The sequence below is a fragment of the Oncorhynchus kisutch genome, linkage group LG24 (assembly GCF_002021735.2).
Source record: "Oncorhynchus kisutch isolate 150728-3 linkage group LG24, Okis_V2, whole genome shotgun sequence".
NCBI lineage: Eukaryota > Metazoa > Chordata > Actinopteri > Salmoniformes > Salmonidae > Oncorhynchus > Oncorhynchus kisutch.
In genome coordinates, this window is record NC_034197.2 from 29,087,639 (window position 1) to 29,115,150 (window position 27,512).

The 27,512-nt window shown below is 41.5% G+C and overlaps 2 protein-coding genes across 2 annotated transcripts; one reads left to right on the forward strand and one right to left on the reverse strand.

The window, feature by feature from the left end:
• Window positions 1–3,600: 3,600 nt before the first annotated feature.
• Window positions 3,601–9,641, forward strand: LOC109869053 (ceramide synthase 5). Its single transcript, XM_031803450.1, has 10 exons — window positions 3,601–4,086; window positions 5,771–5,873; window positions 6,257–6,387; window positions 6,495–6,552; window positions 6,775–6,825; window positions 6,984–7,076; window positions 8,112–8,240; window positions 8,776–8,882; window positions 9,072–9,228; window positions 9,468–9,641. The coding sequence occupies exons 1-10, from the start codon at window positions 3,914–3,916 to the stop codon at window positions 9,627–9,629; spliced, it is 1,164 nt and encodes a 387-aa protein (XP_031659310.1). The 5' UTR covers window positions 3,601–3,913; the 3' UTR covers window positions 9,630–9,641.
• A 455-nt stretch (window positions 9,642–10,096) lies between these two features.
• Window positions 10,097–19,983, reverse strand: si:ch73-233m11.2 (NACHT, LRR and PYD domains-containing protein 3). Its single transcript, XM_020458885.2, has 9 exons — window positions 19,671–19,983; window positions 17,737–19,366; window positions 14,178–14,339; window positions 13,665–13,838; window positions 13,381–13,554; window positions 11,430–11,603; window positions 11,137–11,310; window positions 10,817–10,984; window positions 10,097–10,405 (listed from the first exon to the last, which is right to left on the reverse strand). The coding sequence occupies exons 1-9, from the start codon at window positions 19,696–19,698 to the stop codon at window positions 10,336–10,338; spliced, it is 2,754 nt and encodes a 917-aa protein (XP_020314474.1). The 5' UTR covers window positions 19,699–19,983; the 3' UTR covers window positions 10,097–10,335.
• Window positions 19,984–27,512: the final 7,529 nt, after the last annotated feature.

The window sequence follows — 27,512 nt, forward strand, 5'->3', positions numbered from 1 at the left end:
GTGGAAAGAACTGAAAACTGCTGTTCACAAATGCTCTCCATCCAACCTCACTGAGCTCGAACTGTTTTGCAAGGAGGAATGGGAAAAAATGTCAGTCTCTCGATGTGCAAAACTGATAGAGAAATACCCCATTGACTTACAGCTGTAATCGCAGCAAAAGGTGGCGCTACAAAGTATTAACTTAAGGGGGCTGAATAATTTTGCACGCCCAATTTTTCAGTTTTTGATTTGTTAAAAAAGTTTGAAATATCCAATAAATGTCGTTCCACTTCATGATTGTGTCCCACTTGTTGTTGATTCTTCACAAAAAAATACAGTTTTATATCTTTATGTTTGAAGCCTGAAATGTGGCAAAAGGTCGCAAAGTTCAAAGGGGCCGAATACTTTCGCAAGGCACTGTATGTATCAAATGTTGTATAAAATATATGATTAAATATGAAAATACTTTTGTAAAGATAACAATGTGATTTTAGCCTTCTAAATGAGATAATTGCTTTTCATATAAACTTGTACCCTGTCAGTAGCCATGCCCAAGTGAGCTCAGAGTTCGTGTCAGCAAGACGGAATGCCCCCTTTGGCCAGAGTTCTTAAAAAGACTCGCTAATGAAATTTACATTAGACCATCCTGACATACAGCATGAGCTGAACCTTACAAAGTGGTTTAAACTCTACAGACCAGAAAACACTCTCGAGCAGCTAGATGTTCTTTACCATTCGGCCATCAGATTTGCCACCAATGCTCCTTATAGGACACATCACTGCACTCTATACTCCTCTGTAAACTGGTCATCTCTGTATACCCGTTACAAGACCCACTGGTTGATGCTTATTTATAAAACCCTCTTAGGCTTCACTCGTCCCTATTTGAGATACCTACTGCAGCCCTCATCCTCTAAAGACAACACCCGTTCTGCCAATCACATTCAGTTAAAGGTCCCCAAGGCACACACATCCCTGGGTTGCTCCTCTTTTCAGTGTACAACAACTAGTGACAGGAACGAGCTGCAATATTTTAAAACTAAAACTGGAACGTATTATTTCCATCTCTTCATTCAAAGACTCAATCATGGACACTCTTACTGACAGTTGTGGCTGATTTGTGTGATGTATTGTTTTCTCTACCTTCTTGCTTTTGTGCTGTTGTCTGTGCCCAATAAAGTTTGTACCATGTTTTGTGCTACTGCCATGTTGTGTTGCTACCATGTTGTTGTCATGTGGTGTTGCTACCATGCTGTGTTGTCGTGTTGCTGCCATGCTAAGTTGTGGTCTTAGGTCTCTCTTTATGTAGTGTTGTGGTGTCTCTCTTGTCGTGATGTGTGTTTTGTCCTACATACAGTTGAAGTCGGAAGTTTACATACACCTTAGCCAAATGCATTTGAACTCAGTTTTTCACAATTCCTGAAATGTAATCCTAGTAAAAATTCCCTGTCTTAGGTCAGTTAGGATCACCACTTTATTGTAAGAATGTGAAATGTCAGAATACTAGTAGAGAGAATGATTTCTTTCAGCTTTTATTTCTTTCATCACATTCCCAGTGGGTCATAAGTTTACATAAACTCAATTAGTATTTGGTAGCATTGCCTTTAAATTGTTTAACTTGGGTCAAACGTTTTGGGTAGCCTTCCACAAGCTTCCCACAATAAGTTGGGTGAATGTTGACCCATTCCTCCTGACAGAGCTGGTGTAACTGGGTCAGGTTTGTAGGCCTCCTTGCTCGCACACACTTTTTCAGTTCTGCCCACAAATTTTCTATGGGATTGAGGTCAGGGCTTTGTGATGGCCACTCCAATACCTTGACATTGTTGTCCTTAGGCTATTTTGCCACAACTTCAGAAGTATGCTTGGGGTCATTGTCCATTTGGAAGACCCATTTGCGACCAAGCTTTAACTTCCTGACTGATGTCTTGAGATGTTGCTTCAATATATCCACACAATTTTCCTACCTCATGATGCCATCTAATTTGTGAATGTGCACCAGTCCCTCCTGCAGCAAAGCACCCCCACAACATAATGCTGCCACCCCCATGCTTCACAGTCGGGAGGGTGTTCTTCGGCTTGCAAGCATCCCCCTTTTTCCTCCAAACATAACAATGGTCATTATGGCCAAACAGTTCATCAGACCAGAGGACATTTCTCCAAAATGTATGATCTTTGTCCCCATGTGCAGTTGCAAACCGTAGTCTGGCTTTCTTTATGGTGGTTTTGGAGCAGTGGCTTCTTCCTTTCTGAGCGGCCTTTCAGGTTATGTCGATATGGGACTCGTTTTTACTGTGGATTTAGATACTTTTGTACCTGTTTCCTCCAGCATCTTCACAAGGTCCTTTGCTGTTGTTCTGGGATTGATTTGCACTTTTCGCACCAAAGTACGTTCATCTCTCGGAGACAGAACGCGTCTCCTTCCTGAGTGGTATGACGGCTGCGTCATAGGATGAACCAGACTTGAGGTCTTGGCTGATTTCTTTTGAATTTCCCATGATGTCAAGCAAAGAGGCACTGAGTTTGAAGGTAGGCCTTGGAATACATTCACAGGTACACCTCCAATTAACTCAAATGAGGTCAATTAGCCTATCAGAAGCTTCTGAAGAAATTACATAATTTTCTGGAATTTTACAAGCTGTTTAAAGGCACAGTCAACTTAGTGTATGTAAACTTCTGACCCACTGGAATTGTGATACAGTGAATTTTAAGTGAAATAATCTGTCTGTAAACAATTGTTGGAAAATTACTTGTGTCATGCACAAAGTAGATATGCTAACCGACTTGCCAAAACTATATTTTGTTAACAAGAAATTTGTGGAGTAGTTGAAAAACGAGTTTTAATGACTCCAACCTAAGTGTATGTAAACTTCTGACTTCAACTGTATATATATTTTTTTTAAATCCCAGGCCGCGTCCCTGCAGGAGGCCTTTTGCCAGGCCCTCATTGTAAATAAGAATGTGTTCTTCACATTATTCTTCACGTTATTTGGTGAGAATCACAAGATAGGGTACAAAGTCAATTATATTCTAGGGACAGAAGCCTACATTAGGTGTTCAGTTTTCAGTTACAGCATTATTTAATCTGCAGTTGTTCTTTTGCTATTTTACTTTTTTACAAATAATATTTAGATGTTAATAGTATCTTCTGATGACAATTATCACATATTTTAACTAAATGCAATCTATTAACTTCCAAATATATGTAGGTACAGTATCTAGTTTACCGATTACACGTTCTGATGGAATGGCTTGTCCTTTACTTTGTAAAAACCTTGATTGCATCGAGTGAATGTTGGACAAATATATTGGTTCCTTTCTAAACATAGCAATGTGAATGCAAATAGGACTGGGGCCACAAATATGTGAAGTGAACTGGCAAGAGTTGAGTCCTTATTCAAAGGCAAATGCAGTGTGAGTACAAAGATAACTGAGTTATTGTTCTTTTTACCCGAGTTCTCTTTAAAGGGGACTGAGATCGGTTATTTTGTTGTGGACTATATGTGAAAACACCCAAAGTTATGCAGCCTCTCTCCATATTTTGTATTTTTTATTATTGCTAACATTATTGTTTTTAGTTTGGCGTAAGCTAGTTATTATGCAATTCATGACACACAAAGGGATGCTCGAAACTCTGACAGATCGTGGGCGTTGCCAGTTATGGGCGTTACCTGTAATGTATCGTCGTGACTACGCGGTCTCATGGGAATGAGAGTTTCCAAAAATGCCAGTGAGCTGATGGTGCTGGGGAAGAAGGAGGTGACATCGCGCACCTAGCCTACTTCCTCAATTTATCCAGGAGTAGCAGACTCTCTAGCTCCACACACTTATGGGAAGTCTACCAAAGTAGTGCCTGAAACAGGTGGATTCTCCCTCGCACAGCTACACACAACATATTGTTTTTTTTTGTTCTGAGAAGGACCGGAATCACCACAAAATGAATTCGCTCTCAGCTTGGTTTTGGAGTGAGAGTTTCTGGCTTCCACCGAATGTTACTTGGGCGGAACTCGAGCACCCACCACCAGGAGAGGAGTACCCCAGAGCTGACCAGCTACTCTCATGCTTACCGCTTGCTTTTGGCGTGTTGGCTGTCAGGGTGTTATTTGAGAGGTAGGCTATGTAACAAAGTAACGTGTATTGACTTGTCTTTGTAAACAAAAGATTTCCGCATTTGATATGTGTCAAAGATTTAGCGGTATAAACCAAGACCAAGTCCTTGGCTAAACTGATTGTGTGTGTAGTGTTTGTGTGCACGCGTTTAGTAAGTGCCAGTCAGAGGAACTAATTAGCGAACTGCCCTTGGGCCATGATAGGCCTATAAGGAGGCATTGTTTTCTGATGATAGGTCCCCAACACTACTCTAGTCTATATCATTTAGACTATTGACACAAACACTATTGTGGATAATACTATTAGTATGCTACTGTGTGTAGGCCAAAAGTAGGCTACGAATAGCCATTGAGTATACGTTTGGATCATAGGTGTCTTGTTTAACCTGAAGGGTAGCCTAATTTAGGGGGAAAAAATTGTGCCACTGGTGTGAGAGAAACAGTAACCCTTCTGGCTTCATTGACCTGTGTTATATTAAACGCCATAGAGTCACTTAGTAACCAGGCTTTGAGTAATCTCTGTAACCAATAAATACAATCTCGCGAGTAATTTGGTCAGCTGCACTGATGCTAATCTTTGTAGAGGGACGAAGTTCACGCAAATTGACTGCTGCAAGTGACATGGCCATTGGATTATATTGTGTGCATCTCTAACGTCTAAAATGTCTCTTCTCTTTGTGTCCTTCTCTTTCAAAGTCCTTATCTTTGTGTCCCTTTTGACTGTTTTGATGTGAAATAAGCAACGGAACTGGTAAAAGTCAACAGTCGATGTGTCTATCCATATTTGTATTTTATTTAACCTTGAGTTAACTAGGCAAGTGAGTTAATTACAAATTCATAGGAACAGTGGGTTAACTGCCTTGTTCAGGGGCAGAAAGATAGATGTTTACCTTGTCAGCTGGGGGATTCAATCTAGCAACCTTTTGGTTACTGGCCCAAAGCTCTAACCACTAGGCTACCTACTGCCCCACCTGCTTTCTAATAATTATCCATATGATTTCAGATTATTGTAAATGAGGGTGAAGGATTGGGAAAAACAAGATTATTGATGATATGCACTACTGGTGTTCTCTTCTGTGTACCGCAGTAGAATTGGATGCTGGCTGTCTGCTTATCCAAATAGGTAATTTGAATTCTCTGCATAGCAATGCCTCTCCTGAACAGATGCTTTCTGAAATGTTAGCTGGGCATATGTTTAGGCCTAGGTAGTACATTGGATTGTGTGATAGGAAGGAAGTGAATGTTGTTTGAATGGGTCAAAGAGGCAGTACGCTGAGGTCGGGGAGGTCTTGTGATAGACCTCAGTTTGCTGGTTAGTGTCTGTCTCACTCTCAGCTAGGAGCTTTCTCCTCCTGACCCACCGCCCTCTCACATGACAGCTCATCAGCCTCCTCTGTTTAGAGTTAGTGCTACATTCCTCCTCATACTCTCCCCCTGACTGTCTGTTTTCCTCCACATCCCTTTCTCATTCGAACTGCTTTTCTCTTACACACACACACCCACTGCACATAAAAATACATTTGTGGGTAAACTGTGAAGATGCCGTGTCTGTTTGTGGAATAGGCCCGTGGTGAAAGCCATGATCTTCTCTGCTGAGGTTTCTAGAGAACTGTTGGTACTACAGAGCCAACCCTGTGTCCATGTTTAATATTGCTCTCTCTCTCTGGTGCTGTGTGTGTGTTTAGGCTAGTAGCCAAGCCCTGTGCCAACATACTTCAGATTCAGGCTGGAGAGAGCCGACGAGCCCAGCCCAACGCTGTCCTGGAGAGGGTGTTTACATCCACAACGGTACTTAAAGCATTGGTCTCATACACTGCTGCTGGGTGGGCAAATGCAGCATTGTGACCTGAAATGTTTCTTATGTTATTGCTCACGATGTAAAAGCAATTCACCACATGTAAATTAACGGGATGTTCTGTAAATGCAAGTGGATTAGTGGAAATGATAAAAATCCAACCTATCGTAGATGTATTCCACGCTGGTGAACTTGATTTTTACTTGCTACTCGGGAAAGTGTGATCAGAATTTGTTGGTTACTGTCCAAAGCCAATTAGCTCTGTTAGATGCCAGTCTGTTTTGTCTGTAGCCAACTTTCCTTTGACTTGTTTAGCAGGGCAGCAATGTAGTGTTTTTGACTCTAATGCAGTGTCTCTGTGTCTCCTTTTCCTCAGAGTCCAGAATCGCGGCGGGTCGAGGGGCTCTCTAAGCAGCTGGACTGGGATGTGCGAAAAGTCCAGAGATGGTTCCGACTCCGGAGGAACCAGGACAAGCCCAGTACACTCACAAAGTTCTGCGAGAGCATGTAGGTTCTGAAAAGTCTTAATCAATCTAGATGCACTAGCTTCAGCATTGCTGTTCTGTTCTGTTTCTTTTCTTTATGTTTCCTTTGCTGTTTGTTTTGCATCATAGGTGGAGGTTGACATTTTATACCGGTATATTTACCTATGCAATTCGCTATCTGTGGGTGGTGAGTTGAATTGACTTCTACTGCACTACACTAAATAACTTTAATATAATTCAAACACACTTTGAATTGAAAGGAGCCCTTTTAAAATGGTTGTTACTATAGGAAAGAAAGTAACAATAAGAATAACATGCTGACTATGCAGATCGCTTTCGAGAGGAAGTCCTATTGATAAGCATTGTTATCCTCTTTGATTATCTTTGACATGTGCATGTCCTCCTCTAGTCTCCTTGGATGTGGGACACACGGCAATGCTGGTACAACTACCCATTTCAGGTGAAGGATCTACATACCAAGTACCTATATACCATGATCATTCATCTAAATAGTCAACAGATGAAGATTCAGTTCCTAACCCTAGGGGTTGTTCATGTTCTCAATATGGCCCACTTTTGCTAAGGATTACCGTGTTATTGTTCTTCCTTGCTCCACAGACACTGAGTCCTGGCCAGTACAACTACTATGTAGCCGAGCTGGCCTTCTACTGGTCCCTCATGTTCTCCCAGTTTACAGACATCAAAAGGAAGGTGAGCCAGGTGACTGGTTTGGAGGGGCACGGTGGGTGGACTTGTAGTGGGGTAGGTGGACATTGAAACTGCAGCTATTGTGCTCCCCTCTCTCAAAAACACTAATCCTACCACCACTTCAGTCAGTGGCTTTCATTCATGCTAATTGGCCAATCTATTGTAGCTGGTATGCAAGCCATTTAAATGCACTTGATTTTCTGGAAAGTCTTTGGTCGTTTAGCAAGAACTGTTACCAGTATGTCCTGTTTTCGTTACTTCATTTCAGAGACACTTTTGTCTCACTATAGGTTAGCAAGGTAATTATTGTTTTGTATTAAAGGCCTACGATACTGTGTGAACTCTGATGAACAGGTTAGACGCAGCAGTGAGTTTCTAGAGGCATAGTTTGGGGCAGGAGTTTATGTATGAAGCACTAGCCCAGAGTCCAATCCTACTGAGAGTAGACCTAATCCATTGTCACATGGGTGCTGCTGGAAGAGGTAGAATTACATTAGCACTGTGCTGTTCTCTGGTAGTGGGTCAAGGGGAAAGGAAGATTTTTTTATTTGTATCACTTAGCAAGTTTTGCATGTTGTAAAGTTTTCCAATACTCTTATGTTTGACCCTAGCATCTTTGTACATCATTACAAATGCAAAGATCCTTAAGCAGGAGCAATGAAGACCAACACATTGCAAAATCATAAGTCGTTTCAAGTTAAGAAAATATACTCAGTACATGCGATCTAGTTTAATATATAACTAAAAGTATCTGGGGAAGTTTCTAGGAGATCATTAATCATGTGTGGAAGAATTCTCATTGCCAAGCAGATGCAGCCTTTTCAAAAGCTGGTGACGACATTGTGTCAGGTCAATGAACTTGTTGGGATGGTTTAATAGACCAGGTTGTTGTGACCTTGGTTCCACTCACTCAGTAATTCTATGCGTTTTATTGGAATGAAATGGCATGTGTGTAAATATTTCCCCCTCCCCCTCTCTCCCCCCTTGTCTACCTCTATCTATCCCTCTATTTCTTTGTTTACCTTTGTCCTCTGACAGGATTTCCTCATCATGTTTGTCCATCACCTGGCCACCATAACTCTCATCACCTTCTCCTACTGTAACAACATGCTGCGAATAGGCACTATGGTCATGTGTGTCCATGATGCCTCCGACATCGTGCTGGAGGTAGATAAAATGTCAAGTGCCTATACCAGAGCCATGTATTTAGAGAGTTGGCCAATGCGGTTTCTGCATTTTGATGTACTTACATGACACTTCAACATTCTGTGGCAGCCATGTTAGCTCGTCATTAACATTGCATGGGGAATATTTAAACAATGCTATGTAACTGAATGTCTAGAATTAGAACAATATTCAAAAAGCTATTTTCTTTTCTAAATATTTGGCTTTGGCCTATGCTATACTGTATGTGTAGAGCTGTCTTTTTACGGGCTGAGGTGGTTCCACACACAACTGAAATATTATTTATGGTCTGTGGGTGTGAGAGTACGGGGTTTCACCCTGGCGTGTGTTTACTCTGTGTTTGAACAGCTGTGTGCACTACTGCTGCACTTAGTTCATACCTGTTTAACTGGAATCTGACTGTTTAACATGTCTGTTTACCAAGGTGCAGCGAGAGGTGTCATTGAAGGAGAATTAAACATGTTTGCTGGTTTGCTATCTGTACTCATGTGTCTATTCATTTCCTTCCCCCCCCAAGTTGGCCAAGTTGGCCAATTATGCAAAGTACCAGCGGATTTGTGACACCGGCTTTGTAGTATTCAGCATCGTCTTCTTCATCACGCGACTTGTCATCTATCCCTTTTGGTAAGGGGGGGGTACATATTGAATTATGCAACAAGGCACAGAGCTGCGTTATCTAACTCCAGCCATTCTGTCCTCAGCACTATAGGATAGATGTATAATTAATTTGATTTCTACAAAAGGATTTGGCTCTTTGGCGTCTCCTTGTGACGGTGCCCTGGTAACGCGTGTGCTTGGTTGTGTGTGTTGAAGGATCATATACAGTGTGCTGGTGGAGAGCTGGGAGATTGTCGGTCCGTACAGGTCCTGGTGGCTGTTGAACGGCCTGCTTCTGGTCCTGCAGTCTCTTCATGTCTTCTGGTTCTACCTCATCGCTAGAATCGCCATCAAAGCCATATTCAAGGGCAAGGTGTGTTTAACTTTACTCCGTCTGAATAATAGTGAACCTATGGTAGCAACAGTGATAGTTTGTGTAATATGCTCACGTTGTAGACCTAAAAAAAAATAAACATTGCCAATATCGAAACGTTTGTCCTTTTACACAGACCACCTGTTTAGGTTTAGGGAGGAAAAACAGTCATACGTAGATCTGATTCCTTTGCAGACTATTCATTGTTACTGAGCACAAACTCTGTCCCTTTTTAAAAGGTGGCGAAGGATGACCGCAGTGACATCGAGAGCAGCTCAGAAGAGGAGACGGACACCAATGTCAAGAGCAGGAACAAGTCACATCCCAACGGTAGCGAGCAATCACCAAAAAAAGAGAACGGGACCAATGGCTTCGCCAAAGGTGGAACAAAAGACCACTGAACACAGGGAGAGGTGATTATGAACTGGACACGGAGGTCTCTGAAATGGGTCCCCTCTGCTGTGTGCCACTTAAATGGGTCCCAGCTCTGTTTAACTGAACTTCAACTCTTTCACTTTCAGAAAAACAAACCCTCTCAGGACTGGTGTGGGTTGTGAAGACGATGATAAAATTGACAATGTTTGCTGCCTTGAGGACCTCCTATTTATCACTGTGTGTTTCTTTGTATCAAGTTTACAACTTTGCCTTTGCTTATAGTAGAAATAGGGGAGGAAAGTTTTCATAAAGTTTTACCGGTCAAATACTGCTTCTTCATTTCTACAATGTCGTTTTGATAACTCACTTTTTTTACTTGGAGAGAGCTTTGTAGATGAAACCGGTGATATTTTAATGGTTGTAAGAGATTGTGTGCCTTACTGAATATGCTGCCTCCCCTCATCTGAGGGGAAAAAATAAAGTAGAAATTATCTGTATTTTTCTCATTAAAAACCTTTATTTGAACCAAATCATTAGTTAACATCTTTTGACAACCAAAACTTTAGCAATGGCACTCAAGTAACCTCATGAATGTGTTCACCACCAGACACCGTTCAGCCCACGGCTGTTTGAAGCCCATTGTCATGTAACTCTATACTAGTAGAAAGAATGGAGGGATCAAACCAATACTGTCAAGTTTTTTGGTGGTGACATTTTTCAAAGGTCATTTGTTTAGTATTTGATTTTTGCACACTGGTCCATCATCTCAAACATGTCTTCACTGAAGTCGTTATACTGCAGACTGAAAGAGACGAAGGCAAATGTCAGAAGAACCCTTACACTTTTCACATGACAAATTGTGATAGCACAAATTTCACAACAGCAGTAGGGATTACGAAACAACGTGTCTTTTGCGTGTGGTACAGAGGAGATTGTGAAAGGAGCTATAGGAGGTCGGGCTCATTGTAATGGCTGGAATGGATTTCTTTGGAGCGTATCGAACACAGCAAACATATGGAAACCACATGTTTGACTAACATTTATTCTAGCCATTACAATGAGCATGTCCTCCTAAAGCTCCACCCACTAGCCTCTGGTGTGGTCCTATCAAAATAAATCACACTGAACACTAAAACATGAATACTATTGTATAGAGAACCATCAATACTACTACAATGTATCAGTGGAGTCCACCACTACTTGGCTCACTCACTTCATCTCCTGCATGGTGCGACTATCCTGCATGACTTGGACCAGGGCTGGGACTGAGGTGTCAGTCAGATGGTTGTTCTTCAGGACCAGGCTCTTCAGGGAGCCACTGGCCCTCACCGCCACACTCAGGTCTCCAACACAGGCATCTGTCAGCTGGATCATCTCAACACTGTAACACACACCATTATCTAAGTTTTGCCAAGGACTTAAGCCTTGGTATATACCTCTAAATCTTTGATGTGACATATGCGGATTCAAGTGTTACACTGATCCGCAGCAAAGCAAAACCGGTCTGGCGACACACACTGTCTGTTCACTTACTCCAGGTGCTCCAGACTGCACCGTTTGTCTCCCAGTGCGACCCAGAGGTGTTTGGCTCCTTCGTCTCCTATTTTGTTCAGGCCCACAGAGAGTGTTCTCAGTCCAGAGGTCCCACTGCTCAGCAAAATGCCCAACTCCTTGAAGACCAGGGGAGTCAACTCACAGCGGACCAAGCTGCAACAGAAAACCCTAATTGGTTCTGATACAAAGGCATGAATCGTCTCGTTTCCAAGGGGGTCCCCAGGCTACAATAGATAATACACAATACATAAGTATTCTGTGGACTGTAGTACCGCAGTTTCTCCAGTGGGTGTCCAGGCTTGTTGAGGGCCTTACACAGCTGCAGTGCCCCCTCCTGGCCCAATGCATTCACAGACAGATCCAGCTCAGTCAGCCTACAGCCTTCTGACTGCAAGGCCTCAGCCACACCAGCACAACACGCAGCTGTCAACTCATTGTCAAACAATCTGGCAAGGGATAGAGCAGAGAGGGAATCAGGAGAGATACTCCATGTCATATCACACATCTCCATATCTGAGCAATGTGTTGTTTTTTATTTGTCCTAGAGACTTGAGTGAGATATTATACAGTGCCTTGCGAAAGTATTCGGCCCCCTTGAACTTTGCGACCTTTTGCCACATTTCAGGCTTCAAACATAAAGATATAAAACTTTTTTTTGTGAATAATCAACAACAAGTGGGACACAATCATGAAGTGGAACGACATTTATTGGATATTTCAAACTTTTTTAACAAATCAAAAACTGAAAAATTGGGCGTGCAAAATTATTCAGCCCCCTTAAGTTAATACTTTGTAGCGCCACCTTTTGCTGCGATTACAGCTGTAAGTCAATGGGGTATGTCTCTATCAGTTTTGCACATCGAGAGACTGACATTTTTTCCCATTCCTCCTTGCAAAACAGCTCGAGCTCAGTGAGGTTGGATGGAGAGCATTTGTGAACAGCAGTTTTCAGTTCTTTCCACAGATTCTCGATTGGATTCAGGTCTGGACTTTGACTTGGCCATTCTAACACCTGGATATGTTTATTTTTGAACCATTCCATTGTAGATTTTGCTTTATGTTTTGGATCATTGTCTTGTTGGAAGACAAATCTCCGTCCCAGTCTCAGGTCTTTTGCAGACTCCACCAGGTTTTCTTCCAGAATGGTCCTGTATTTGGCTCCATCCATCTTCCCCATCAATTTTAACCATCTTCCCTGTCCCTGCTGAAGAAAAGCAGTCCAAAACCATGATGCTGCCACCACCATGTTTGACAGTGGGGATGGGTGATGAGCTGTGTTGCTTTTACGCCAAACATAACGTTTTGCATTGTTGCCAAAAAGTTCAATTTTGGTTTCATCTGACCAGAGCACCTTCTTCCACATGTTTGGTGTGTCTCCCAGGTGGCTTGTGGCAAACTTTAAACAACACTTTTTATGGATATCTTTAAGAAATGGCTTTCTTCTTGCCACTCTTCCATAAAGGCCAGATTTGTGCAATATACGACTGATTGTTGTCCTATGGACAGAGTCTCCCACCTCAGCTGTAGATCTCTGCAGTTCATCCAGAGTGATCATGGGCCTCTTGGCTGCATCTCTGATCAGTCTTCTCCTTGTATGAGCTGAAAGTTTAGAGGGACGGCCAGGTCTTGGTAGATTTGTAGTGGTCTGATACTCCTTCCATTTCAATATTATCGCTTGCACAGTGCTCTTTGGGATGTTTAAAGCTTGGGAAATCTTTTTGTATCCCAATCCGGCTTTAAACTTCTTCACAACAGTATCTCGGACCTGCCTGGTGTGTTCCTTGTTCTTCATGATGCTCTCTGCGCTTTTAACGGACCTCTGAGACTATCACAGTGCAGGTGCATTTATACGGAGACTTGATTACACACAGGTGGATTGTATTTATCATCATTAGTCATTTAGGTCAACATTGGATCATTCAGAGATCCTCACTGAACTTCTGGAGAGAGTTTGCTGCACTGAAAGTAAAGGGGCTGAATAATTTTGCACGCCCAATTTTTCAGTTTTTGATTTGTTAAAAAAGTTTGAAATTACCAATAAATGTCATTCCACTTCATGACTGTGTCCCACTTGTTGTTGATTCTTCACAAAAAAATACAGTTTTATATCTTTATGTTTGAAGCCTGAAATGTGGCAAAAGGTCACAAAGTTCAAGGGGGCCGAATACTTTCGCAAGGCACTGTAACTATAATAACAGCATCGGTTATCTATCTGGTCCTTACATCAGGCTTTGCAGTTGGCAGCAGGGATATTGGAGTGCCTTGGCCAGCCAATCCACCCCCTGGTCGGTGAGGCAGTTCTGTGCCAGGTTCAGTATTCTCAGCTCTGATTGGCCAACGCACAGTGCAATTGACAAGGCCTCCATGGACCCCCCCGTCAACTCACACCTCGGTAACCTTCACAAAGTCAACTAATTACAGGCTAATAATGATATTTGAACTGTCAATCATAGATGTATTCTTCTTCCAAAATGATACCAATACAATATCTTTGCTAGAGTACGTACTGAAGCTCCTGCAGTTTGCAGTGAGGGCTTCCCAGTGCATGGCTCAGCTTCCTGAGCCCCTGGTCATGGAAAGGATTCCCCCTCAGCTCCAACACGCGGAGATGTGATTTCTCTGAGGTCAGGACAGCCACCAGGTCCCCACAGCAAGCCTCTGTTAACCCGCACACTGGAAGTCTACAGAAACCAATCATCATCCATTTAGATACAACAAACAGACCAAGTGACTTTACTATTATGTAATTCAATAGCATGTGCCAAATTCCAATACAACCCTGTTATAAGGCAATTATAATAGTGTTATAATTAAGTTTATGGTGTCATATGTTTTAAATGCTTTATATTCCGTGTATGAGTAGTATGGGACCTCGTCTTCAATAACCTATTGAAGTTGAGAACATTTTGAAATCGTAATTTACTGTAACACTGCCATCAATATTAGATTGTGCATTACATTTGAATGGCATGATACAAACACTGTAAATGTCATATTCTGTGAAGTAAGATGGAACTCACTTTAATGTTTGTATGTTGCAGTCCCCAAGTCCTGTGCAAAGAACTTTGAAGCCTGTGTCACCCATGGGGTTGTAGGACATATCCAGCTCTGTGGTCCTTCCCTGGCTGAGGGCCGAGGCCAGATGAGCGAGAGCCCCAGCACTAAGAGAGCTCTGAACCAGGCTGTGGACAAAACAGATGAAAAGATGTGCGTGTGTATGCAGCTCTGGTGATGCTTTAAAGGGAAAACACGCAGTTGAAACAATAACAAAGCAGCCACCCCACCAGTTTTGGGAAAAAGCTGAGTAATGGAGCTGGAGAAATGTAACCACTCAAATTCATAGACAGGGCTATGGATACAAGGACTGACCATCCATGATATCAAAATTATAGTTTTAACCATGTTGAGGCTAGTTTTTGTTTCCAATTGTTGTTTACAAACATGGGAGTAAAATAAGCTTATATTTGGGGTTCTGATGGGGTAAGACAGTTGTACTAAAATCATGAAGCATTTATATTCTTCCAAGAATCAACGGGTATATCATTAACTTATAAGTCCTAAAATAAATGTAGCAACCGCAAATTTCCCCTTTAAAGAACTGTTAAAATTGTACAAAATTTAACATTTTTGTTAGGTAAATGTTTTGGAATTAATTTACACAATGTAACCTACATACAATGCATACAGTAAATCATACTGTAATATGTCTCTTTCCACTATCTGAAAAGGAACAGTAATTACAGATCATTTGTTCGCGACAGAAAATCAAATCATATTTTAATTGTCACATGTTTTATTTGTTTAACCTTTATTTAACTAGGGAAGTCAGTTAAGAACAAATTCTTATTTACAATGACGGCCTACCCCGGATGACGTTGGGCCAGTTGTGCGCCGCCCTATGGGACTCCCAATCACAGCCGGTTATGGTTTCTTTGCAGCAATTCGACCATAAAGGTCTGATTCAAAACCTATTTCCCCTCAGGAGACTGAAAAGAGTTGGCATGGGTCCTCAGATCTTCAAAAGATTTTATAGCTGCACCATCGAGAGCATCCTGACAGGTTGCATCACTGCCTGGTATGGCAACTGCTCGGCCTCTGACCGCAAGATACTACAGAGGGTAGTGCGTGTGGCCCAGTACATCACCGGGGACAAGCTTCCTGCCATGCAGGACCTTTATACCAGGCGGTGTCAGAGGAAGGTCCTAAAAATCGTCAAAGACTCCAGCCACCCTAGTCATAGACTGTTCTCTCTGCTACTGCACGGCAAGCAATACCGGAGTGTATTACCGAGTCACAACAGCTTTTACCCCCAAGCCATAAGACTCCTGAACAACTAATCAAATGGCTACCCAGACTATTTGCACCCCCCCATGCTACTACTACTCTCTGTTATTATCTATGCATAGCCACTTTAACAACCCTACCTACATGTACATAATTATCTCAATTACCTCGACACCGGTGCCCCCGCACATTGACTCTGTATCGGTACCCCCTATATTGACTCTGTACCGGTACCCCCTGTATTGACTCTGTACCGGTACCCCCTGTATTGACTCTGTACCGGTACCCCCTGTATTGAGCCCTGCTATTGTTATTCACTGCTGCTCTTAATTATTTGTTTTTTTAATCGCTTACTCTTTTCTTACTCTTTTCTTACTCTTTTCTTACTCTTTTCTTAATTTGTATTTTTTAGGTTTTAGGTATTTTCTTAGAACTGCATCATTGGTTAAGGGCTTTAAAAAATATATATATATATATATATTTGACCTTTATTTAACTAGGCAAGTCAGTTAAGAACACATTCTTATTTTCAATGACGGCCTAGGAACAGTGGGTTAACTGCCTGTTCAGGGGCAGAACGACAGATTTGTACCTTGTCAGCTCAGGGGTTTGAACTTGTAACCTTCCGGTTACTAGTCCAACACTCTAAGTAAGAATTTCACTGTAAGATCTACACCTGTTGTATTTGGCGCATGTGACAAATAACATTTGATTTGATTCACGCAGTCTCCTCTGAACAGTTGATGTTGAGATGTGTCTGTTACTTGAACTCCGTGATTCATTTATTTGGGCTGCAATCTGAGGTGTAGTTAACTCTAATGAACGTATCCTCTGCAGCAGAGGTAACTCTGGGTCTTCCTTTCCTGGGGCGGTCCTCATGAGAGACAGTTTCATCATAGAGCTTGATGGTTTTTGCAACTGCTTGATGGTTCTTGAAATGTACAGATTGACTGACCTTCACGTCTTAAAGTAATGATGTAATATGAAAAAGTAATATGATTAAAGTAATATGGACGTTTTTTTACCAAATAGGGCCATCTTCTGTATACCACCCTACCTTGTCACAAACAACTGATTGGCTCAAAAGCATTAAGGAAAGAAAATCCACATATTAACTCTTAACAAGGCACACCTGTTAATTGAAATGCATTCCATTCCACCATGAAGCTGGTTGAGATCATTTTACCATTACTTGACTAGGCAAGTCAGTTAAGAACAAATTCTTATTTTACAATGACCCCAGCCAAACCCTCCCCTAACCCAGACAATGCTGAGTCCCTGAGGGATTCCCGATCATGGCCGGTTGTGATACAGCCTGGGATCGAACCAGGGTCTGTAGTGATACCTCTAGAACTAACATGCAGTGCCTTAGACTGCTGCGCCACTCGGGAGCCCCTACATGCACTGAATACAACAGGTGTAGTAGACCTTACAGTGAAATGCTTAATTACAAGCCCTTAATATAAGCCCAACAATGCAGTTAAGAAAAAAATACGTGTTAAGTAAAAAAAAGTAAAATACAAGTAACAAATAATTACAGAGCAGTAGTAAAATAACAATAGCGAGGCTATATACAGGGGGTACCGGTACAGAGTCAATGTGTGGGGGCACTGGTAAATCAAGGTAATTAAGGTAATATGTACATGTAGGTAGAGTTAAAGTGACTATGCATTGATAATAAACAGAGTAGCAGCAGCGTAAAAGAGAGGGGGGGGGGGGGGTGCGAATAGTTTGGGTAGCCATTTGATTAGCTGTTCAGGAGTCTTATGGCTTGGGGGTAGAAGTCTTTTGGACCTAGACTTAGCACTCCGGTAACGCATGCCGTGCGGTAGCAGCGAGAGCAGTCTATGACTAGGGTGGTTGGAGTCTTTGACCATTTTTAGGGCCTTCCTCTGACATCGCCTGGTGTAGAGGTCCTGGAATTTTGGTCCCAGTGATGTACTGGGCCGTACGCACTACCCTCTGTAGTGTCTTGCGGTCGGAGGCCAAGCTGTTGCCATACCAGGCAGTAATATGTATAGCTGTAGAATAGTAGTATTGCGATCCACACTTATAAACCAGGGTCGTTACAGTAGATACATCATTTGTTTGATTATTTGTATGTATGTATGTGGTCCCACAGTGGTAGGATTGGAAAAACATGCTTTAGGTTTCTGTTTTACTTTCTAGTTGCAGACGAGAGGTATTGATTGCCACTGTACCATATAATTTACCAAACTAAATTGGGTCACACTTACTAGTAGCAAAATACTAGACAACAAATCACATTGATTTTCTGTTTCCTCAATTACTCACATTATTTTATGAGAGAGACGTATGGCAGGAACCAAAAGGTTGGCTTTTTCCTCAGTTAAATCCTTGCTGCTGTACAGATTCAGCTGATCCCATTCCCCCATACATGTCACTATGTAGCTGAGAGACACACAGTCATGTACACCCAGAACTCCATAGCTGATGCCACGGGCAGACGGAATGATGATCTCCTTCACCAGCTTCTCATTCTGACGTTGATGGAGCAGATGAAAGTAATGGAGGTGTCTGTCTGTGTGATAGCTCTCCAGTGCCTTCCGAGAGGTGCTTTTAAACCAGCTGCTGAAGTCCATGATGTGGTCAGTGTTGAACTCTCCCAGTTCAGATTCCAGAGGCTTCCTCTGAGAGGGCTCACAAAGCCCTGCCAGGTAAAGGTCGAGAAACTCTACACAACCCTCATGGTTCTCCAACATCTCTTCCACACTCACTGCTTCTGACTCGTCTAAGTAGAAGGATGCAGCCAAGAAAAACTCTTGGATCTTCTGGGTGTGGAAGGAGAAAATGCAGTTGTCCGATTCCAGGTCACCATCAACGTGCAGGAAATCTTTCAGTGATGTTGGAGTTGTTAGGAACTGTTGTACATCAGTGGAGGCCATTTCTTCTTTGGAGCAGTTTGAATCCGGGCCAAGACAGCAATGGGAAGCCATTCTACCCAGGGAGGTCACCAGGTCTCTGGCATTGGTCGTGTCCAATGACAGTGCCCGAATAAGGTGGACGGTGATATAAACAAACACCTGGGTTAGTGTCTCAGGAAGAATCTCTCCAGCCTCCATTAGAGACTTGTAAATGGAACAAGTCGTCCAGCAGAATCTAGGAGAGGTGCAGAAATCATAGAACCCCATTGTCCTTTCTATGTTCTCAAACGCTTGACTGGCTACAATTGGATCAGAGAAGAACCTTTCACAATAGGCCTTCCTCTGGGGTTTCAGAAACCCCAACAGCTCCACGCGGTAGCCGTCTAGAGACTCAAGACTGGCTGCGGTAGGCCTTGAGGTCAGCAGTATGGCTGCCCCTTTCAGCAGAGGTCCATGCACCAGGCTGGCCACTAGCATAGAGACTGAGGCTGGCTGCTGAGGGTCCGAGCAGAGGGTCAGGGATGTGGGGGGTTCCAGGCTGTGCTGGTACTGATCCAGCCCATCAAACAGAAACAGCAGAGACTTTGGATTCTGCAGGACTAGAGCCAGGGACTCAGGGCAAAGGTGACTGTAGCACTGAAGCAGCAATGCCTGCAGAGACAGCACCCCTTTATGGGCATTCAGATCCCTGAACGTGAAATGGAAGACACAGGAAAAGTGCTGGAGATGTTTGCCAGTGGCCCAGTCCACTATTAGCTTCTCCAGGGCAGTGGTTCTGCCAACTCCAGCTGGACCAACCACTATAACAGGTTTTGGCTGGTGTCTATCTTCAGGCAATGCAATTAGAATGGCATGTTGAAATGACTGTGGTTTCTCTTGCATCTGTTTTTCTGACACATCAGGACCAGTAGTCATGAGCGGAATGTAATTATTATCATGCACAACTTTATTTGGCAACTGGCCTCCAAGAAGGGTTGATGTGTCCTCTGACTTCTGCTTTCTATGGGCCAGCAGGGCTTCCTTGTGCATCGTGTGGACAGCTGTCGAGAGAAAACAGCAGTTTGAAAAAAGGAACGTTGAGAAACAGAGGGACATTGTTAGGTGACGCAAGCACATGCACGCGCATCAACGCAAAGTCGGCACACACACATTGGACCACAAAGTAGACACAGACGCACAGGCATGCGAAAACAAGCATGCAAATACATTTTTCACTATAAGGTAAACCATATTGCGGTTTACAGTTTTTCTAGGCTGTTGCACCTGGTTTTAATGTCTATGGATTTCACAAAGTAGCCAACATTTACATGAAAATCAAATTGTTATGGGGCGGCGTACACTTACTTTGAAAACAATCCTTTGATGTCGCCATAATGTATCTATAATTCCCGCTGGTGTCCTGTGCTTTCGTTCGTTCTGAACAATAGGCAATAAAATGCTTGGCAGAGGATTGAAACAGTATGTTTTCGCAAATGAATAAAAACTAATCGCAGCCGATGGTGTATATGTGCAACTGTACAATATGTTCCGGGTGGCAGCTAGAATAGAGGATGAAAAATAAGGAAGTGATATGTGCAATATCCTTTATGGACAAGATTCAACAACTCCTTTTTGGGAACGACTTATTCCAATGAACATGCGGGAACACCTAACGGCAGCAGGGTCGACTAGTTTCAGCCTTCATATACTGTGATTGGTTTCAGCCAACCAATACTATAGAGCAAGGGTATTCAAACTGGGGTCCGAGGACCCCTAGAGGTACTGCAGGTGGTCCGCGAAAATATGTTGACATTTTTTTATTTCAATGTTTTTATGAATGTAGCTAGCAACCACATAATTAATTAATGAATTATGAATAACATACATACAGTAGAAAATATATTATTTCTAATGATTATTTATCAACACTCAGTATCTGACATACACTTTGAAAGATTACCCTCGAGTAGGATACGCCGTGCTGGTGAGGAATGTGGTCCCGGTTCCAGGAATGGACATAAAGTCCAATATGGCTGCCAACGCAATGCCATATATTGACATGTGTATATGATGTCCGAATTCAGTAGCTCTACTCTTATTGATCCTAACAATTTGTAAAATAAATATGTGCATGTAGCTGCCGACACCAGCCATCAAGACATCATAGATGAGATCAATGGATCATCAGAAATGGGTACAGAGATAGTTAGATATATAGCTACCACAAACAGAACAATGAGCCAGATATTTCACTGGATGTATAAATGTGAAGCATCCGGTTGGCGGTTCAACTCAGTTGCGGTCGGTGCCGTTTAAGATTTTTAATATTTTTTATAAGCGTTATTTGTATTTCTATTACAGCATATTGGATGACTGCCATGCATATTCCATTCACCCAGTTCGATGTAACATCGATAGATTTAGGCTACTACATGATACTCAAATTTTCCCTATACCCATCAGCTTGCTTTATTAGGGTGGTCGGCACTTTGTATTATGTATTCTGCTTAAAACCATCTTTAAACTGAGCACATATTACTTTATTTATTGCTTTATAGGAAATTAACGTGAGAAAAAAACATCGCAAAATGTATTGTAGAATTTCAAAAAGCTGCCGCAAAATCAAGCATTTTTGGCCGCAGAAATCACAAAAAAACACCCTTGATAAAGATGAGCAAAAAATACTGTGTAAATTAAATTGTGCAAATACTGAGCTAATGTTGTATGCTCAAAAATATGGGGAAATTCTATTATTTTATATTAATACAATTACTAGAGAAAAATATTTTGTCTAACAAGGCACCCCTGTTTTCAATACCTTTCGATATTTTGATGTGTGCTTGGGGTTATTTTGTTGCTGGAAGATCCACTAACGGCCAAGAGTCAGCCTCCTGACGGAGGCAACCAGGTTTTTGGCAACAATGTCCTTGTGCTGAGTAAAGCTGAGTAAAGTTGAACCATCTTTCTCAAGGGTGCCAATAATTTTGGGTCTGACTGTAGTGTCGCAACCTGGTCTCAGAGCATTTTGTATAATTCTGTAAGTAAATCCGAGACATAATTTAGTATGATATGTTAAGTTGGTATGGTATGTATTTTTTGTGAATGTCCATCACTCATTTCGTATGATATGTTACGATTAAAAATTTGTATTATATGTTACGAACTTGCAAAACATACAATATGTTTCCGAATTTGCCAAATGAATGTACAATATGTTATGAATTTGAAAAACGTATGATATGTTCCGAATTTTAGCTAGTTAGACTAGGGTTAGTTTAGGAGTTAGGTTAAAGGGTTAAGGTTAGCAAAAATGGTTAACATTAGGGTTAGCTAGAATGGTTAAGGTTAGGGTTAGCTAGCATGCTAAGTAGTTGCAAAGTAGCTCAATAGTAGTAAGTAGTTGAAAAGTTGCTAATTAGCTCAAATGTTAAAGTTGTCCTTGATGAGATTTGAACTCACAACCTTTAGGTTGCTAGAAGTTCGCATTATATGCCCACCTATCTACCCCGACCAACCACCCTTCTTTTGTTTTGGCCATAAGTTACCATCGGTCTTATGTAATCATACCAAACATAACATATAATACTAATTGGAGCGTTCCGGATTTACAATTACTATGTTACGTCTAGACTATGAGACCAGGCTGGCTGTCGTGGTGGGGCAGCATGCATCACGTGTCTCCAGGACCCTGTGGGCTGAACCCTTACTCAATGCTATTGAAGCCCTATGCTCCAAGGGGCTAAAAGAAAAGTAAGTCCTATGTCACCACCAACCAATATATGACTTTACAAATCTCAATCTTATTTAAATTACAGCTTGAACACTCAGTGTCTTTTTTCCCCTAATGGCCACCATACACACTCAGATTGTAAAACTGATGAACAAAGCATTTGACACAATGGTTGTGTAAATATTTTGTGCCAAACAACTGTTGTGTTAACTGTGTTTTACAACCTAGGCGTGTGTGTGGGAAATGTGTTTGTTTTTCAGGTTGAAGTTGTCCTCCATCCAGCCCTCCTCAAGAGTAAAAGCGAGGAGAATGATATCAAATCTGGGTCTGGAGAAACCTTAGCGGTTTAGACCGTTGGGCCAGTAACTGAAAGGTTCTTGGTTTGAATCCCCAAGCCGACTAGGTGAAAAATCTGTCCTTGGGCCCTTGAGCAAGGCACTTAACCCTAATTGCTCCTGTAAGTCACTCTAGATTAGTGTCTGCTAAATTACTAAAATGTAAAATGTGAAGTGTGTGTGTGTATTTACAAGCGTATTATTCCAATATGATCCTATGAACAAATCTGAAGTCCGATGTATCTTCTACATAAAAAAATGTATTTCATCAATAGGACCATGGGAAGTGTGGGTCCCCATAAACCATGTTATAAACTGATTGACCTCATAAACCATATATACAAGTATGTGTCTGTGTGTGTGAACAGTTCATATACTGTATGAAAAAATACCTGATTAAATTAAACCAATTTTACGAAAGTAAGACTGTTGAATCCCTGATAGTTAAAATAGCATGAGAAAATATATTGTTCCTTCATAGATAATTGCCTTGTGAGTTTTTTTTGTTTGTGTCTCTATATTTTCAGAAAGAGGGACATTGGCAAATTGAATAAATAAGGCCTGACAAAATACTAAATCTATCCTGTTTACCAAGGACCTCATCCAGTATTACTGTCATCACCACAGCTGCTAGATAACTGCCGATGCAAGACTCCAAGCCGAACATACTGCAAGCCAAACATGTTGAAGAGCAGGTTTATTCATAGAGTCCACAGTCATTATGTGATTCCCTAATGGATTGCAGTGAAAACCTGACTGATATAGGACACTTTCATCCAAAGGTGAATGACTCCTCGTGATGTATAGCATGTGTCAAATAAATCAAATTCTCGACATATTTAATCCATCATGTGACACCTGTCCTTAATCCCATCACATAAAGGCTGGGAAAACAATGAACACAATATACTTTTGGTTGTAAACCATAAATATGAATCCCTGTTGATCCATCCTCTTCTGATCTAATGAAATGGATTTAGGATCTTCTATGTATGTCATGAAGGACAGAAACATGCAGCTGTGCCCCTCACTGAAGACCATTACTGAATTGGGGGAAGGTCAGATATTGTGGTAGTACACACATTATTCACAGGTTAGGGTTAGGCATTATATTCCATGTGTAACAGTACTCTTCTTGCGTTGTGTACAATCAGTTATCGACACGGAACTCCAATATGTAGCACCAGTCATGTAGCTTTATTCTGTTAGGAATGGCACAAAATTGCACGTCATGCAATGCACGTCTCACCATCCAACTCTGCACTCACGCACGCTGGTTTGGTGCTTGTTCACTGGGATAGTTACCAAAATAATACAATTACAATATGCAATATAATATCTTTAACAATGTACCTGTTAGGAATGGCACAAAATTGCACGTCATGCAATGCACATCTCACCATCCAACTCTGCACTCACGCACTGTACAAAATATATGAACCCCCCCACCAGACACAGTAAGTTGCTAGCTAGTACTGGCGGGAATTCTTTACAACAAAATGCACAACAAATATTCTCCAAAAACCGCTGCATCTTATGTGTGATGTTCGAATAACATTTACAAACAATTTGATATAAATTGTACATTTAAATCATCACTTGAGAGTATAAAAATCACTTTTGATGTACAGTGCTTTGCAACCAACAACTTACCGCTGGTTTGGTGCTTGTTCACTGGGACGATTCTAACTGGAACATCCCCCCTCGTAAGCAAGCTACGCAAACCAGCCAATAAGATGCCATGTTGAGTAGGTGAAGGCAAGACGAACTCAAACCAAAAACCCATTGGCTTAACAATAAAGTGGCAAGGGGAATCACCAATATAACCCTGTTACACATGTCAGACTCTTCAATGCCAGTTTTCTCAACATCTTAGACCCCAAACGTTGTTAATGAACTCTTTTTAAGCTCATGAGTTTCATTATTTTGATAGAGGGCTGAAAGCCACAGCTTAATGGGTTACAACTGAGAATTTCTCACTAGATATGGCCTCTTACACAGATCACAGGTTAGGCGTGAAATTCCATGTTAGTCTCTTCATTGCCACTTTCTCAACATCCTAGACCCCATAGGTTATTCATTAACCCATTTGAAGCTCCAAAGATTTGTAATATTTTGAGAGGGCTGAAAGCCACAACCGAGTGGGTTACAACTGACAATTTCTCACTAGATAGTGCCTCTTACACAGATCACAGGTTAGAGTATATATTCCATGTCAGACTCTTCAATTCCACTTATCTCAACATATAAGACCCCGAAGGTTGCCAGGTCATAAAATGGAGATTTAAACAGAGTAATGTGAAAAATAGGATGGTGCAAAAACATACCAAAAAATTTGTAGTCTTGAGTGAATAACATAAAATCTCACTTTTGTATGTGCAATAGGTTATAAAAAAAGTAGCAACAATTTAAAGTGACCTTATGGTGAGAGCGAGAGATGTAATGATGAAGTGAGACGAAACGTTTGGATTGTTATTTACATTCTTTATTTCAAGTTCTTTCTGTACACATACAATGGCTTGACAAAACAACCCCAATATAAATTAAGAAAAATATCCAAAGGGGAATGTTAGAAAAATATCCAAAGGGGAATGTTAGAAAAATATCCAAAGAGGAATGTTAGTTGGTTGTCTACACGGTGAAAAAAAATCCACATTTGGTTTTGTATTCACACACATCTATTTCCTGCTCTTATGCAAGATTAACTTTTTATATCTTCAATGGTCTTAATAATAACTGAAAAGCCAGGCTGAAACTCTCCCCCAAAAGAGTCTTTATCAAAGGGATCATATTGCCCCTTTCAGGTTAGAATGTGGTTTAAACATCAAGGATGCAAACTGTGGGTTAACTGAGACCTGCATGGAATGACCCTGCATGTAAATCCATCTCTCGTGAGGTATTAGCTACAATATCTGCTGTACAGAAACTATTCTACAATGGATGGCACCACATACACATAGTTCTGCAGTAGACTCTTCATGCTATAAAAACACCTGTTGCCAGACAACATGCATGAGGACCTGTCTAATCTAATTTAGTCTGCCTGACCTCTGATCATGCAGGTAACATCAGTGGACCAATCCTCTATATGTTTTCAAGGGGGAAGGATAATGACGATTTAAAAAAAACATCTACAGAAATATAGACATAAAAAAAAGCAGACAACATTAAAGCATGAGTAAAAACACTGTCCAAGCTCTGTCCCACTCCCAAAATAATATCACATACGACACCGCTCATTCAGCTCTCCTCTCCTTCATTCCTGATAACTAGCCTTAGGAAATCATTGGGGAAAGAAACATCTTTATTTGACTTGCTGTAATACAGAGATAAAGACCGTATTAAAGGCATACATTCAATCTAACAATGTCTTCATTGAAAATGAAACCAGTCTTGCTTTATTCCCCATTTCAATAAGGAAAGAGCAATACCAGTATGCCTGCCCCTCCAGCATCACTACTCTGGACGGTTCTGACTTAGAATATGTGGACAACTACAAATACCTAGGTGTCTGGTTAGACTGTAAACTCTCCTTTCAGACTCAAGGCATCAAGCATCTCCAATACAAAATTAAATCTAGAATCGGCTTCCTATTTCGCAACAAAGCATCCTTCACTCATGCTGCCAAACATACCCTCGAAAACTGACCATCCTACCAATCCTCGACTTTGGCGAAATTGCCTCCAACACTCTACTCAACAAATTTGATGCAGTCTATCACATTGCCATCTGTTTTGCCATCTGCCATCTGTTTTGTCACCCAAGCCCCAAATACTACCCACCACTGCGACCTGTACGCTCTGGTTGGCTGGCCCTCGCTTCATACTCGGTGCCAAACACACTGGCTCCACTGGCTTCATCTACAAGTCTCTGCTAGGTAAAGCCCCGCCTTATCTCAGCTCACTGGTCATCATAGCAGCACCCACCCGTAGCACGCGCTCCAGCAGGTATATCTCACTAGTCACCCCCAAAGCCAATTCTTCCTTTGGCCACCTTTCCTTCCAGTTATCTGCTGCCAATGACTGGAATGAACTGCAAAAATCACTGAAGCAGGAGACTCATATCTCCCTCACCAGCTTTAAGCACCAGCTGTCAGAGCAGCTCACAGATCACTGCACCTGTACATAGCCCGTCCAACTTCCTCATCCCCATACTGTATTTATTTATTTATCTTGCTCCTTTGCACCCCAGTATCTGTACTTGCACATTCATCTACTGCACATCTACCATTCCAGTGTTTAATTGCTATGTTGTAATTAATTCGCCACTATGGCCCATTTATTGCCTTACCTCCCTTACCCTACTTCATTTGCACATACTATATATAGACTTTTTCTACTGTATTATTGACTGTATGTTTATTTATTCCATGTGCAACTCTGTGTTGTTGTATGTTTGAACTGCTTTTCTTGGCCAGGTCGCAGTTGCAAATGAGAACTTGTTCTCAACTAGCCTACCTGGTTAAATAAAGGTGAAATATATATTTTTTAAATACTGTAGGCCTACTTTTGTTACTTTTCTGAGTCAATTCGGGTAACATTCAATGTCCTGCGTTGGTGTTAAGCATGACAAACATCATTGTAAATAAAGAGATGTGCAGAAAGATAATCTGGCAGAAAAATCGGAACATTCTATCATAAGGTGAGAACCAGATGATCCCAATAATTGAGGTAGCCTAACGATATGGTATGTCTGGTATGTTCTATTGCAAACTGTCTGGGACTCGTTTCCCTGTTTACTACTCAAAGATATTTTACTTTTACTTTATTTTAAGTCAAAGACGAAATTAACTGCAATACATTGGTCTCAAATATATTAACTAGGTTACACAGAACTACGGTGGACCCAGTGTAAAATGAGAGGCTTTATACCGTATATTTATACCGTTAAAAAAAACGTATCCCAGTGTAAAATGCCTAGCTCTGCCCACTGGGTTGTAGCTTACGGAGCACTTTTTAAAAAAAGGGTCCAATCCTTTAAGAGGTTTTAATTAAGAGAGCAAGCTAGTGATTTGTTTACATGTAGTAAAACAAATGCTAGCGCTGACACCTTGTGGTGCTAATTTTGAACTGCACATTAATTACACTGGGATGATACTGTACATTACATGAAGCAAACAAATTGCAACTTTATTTCAAGCAG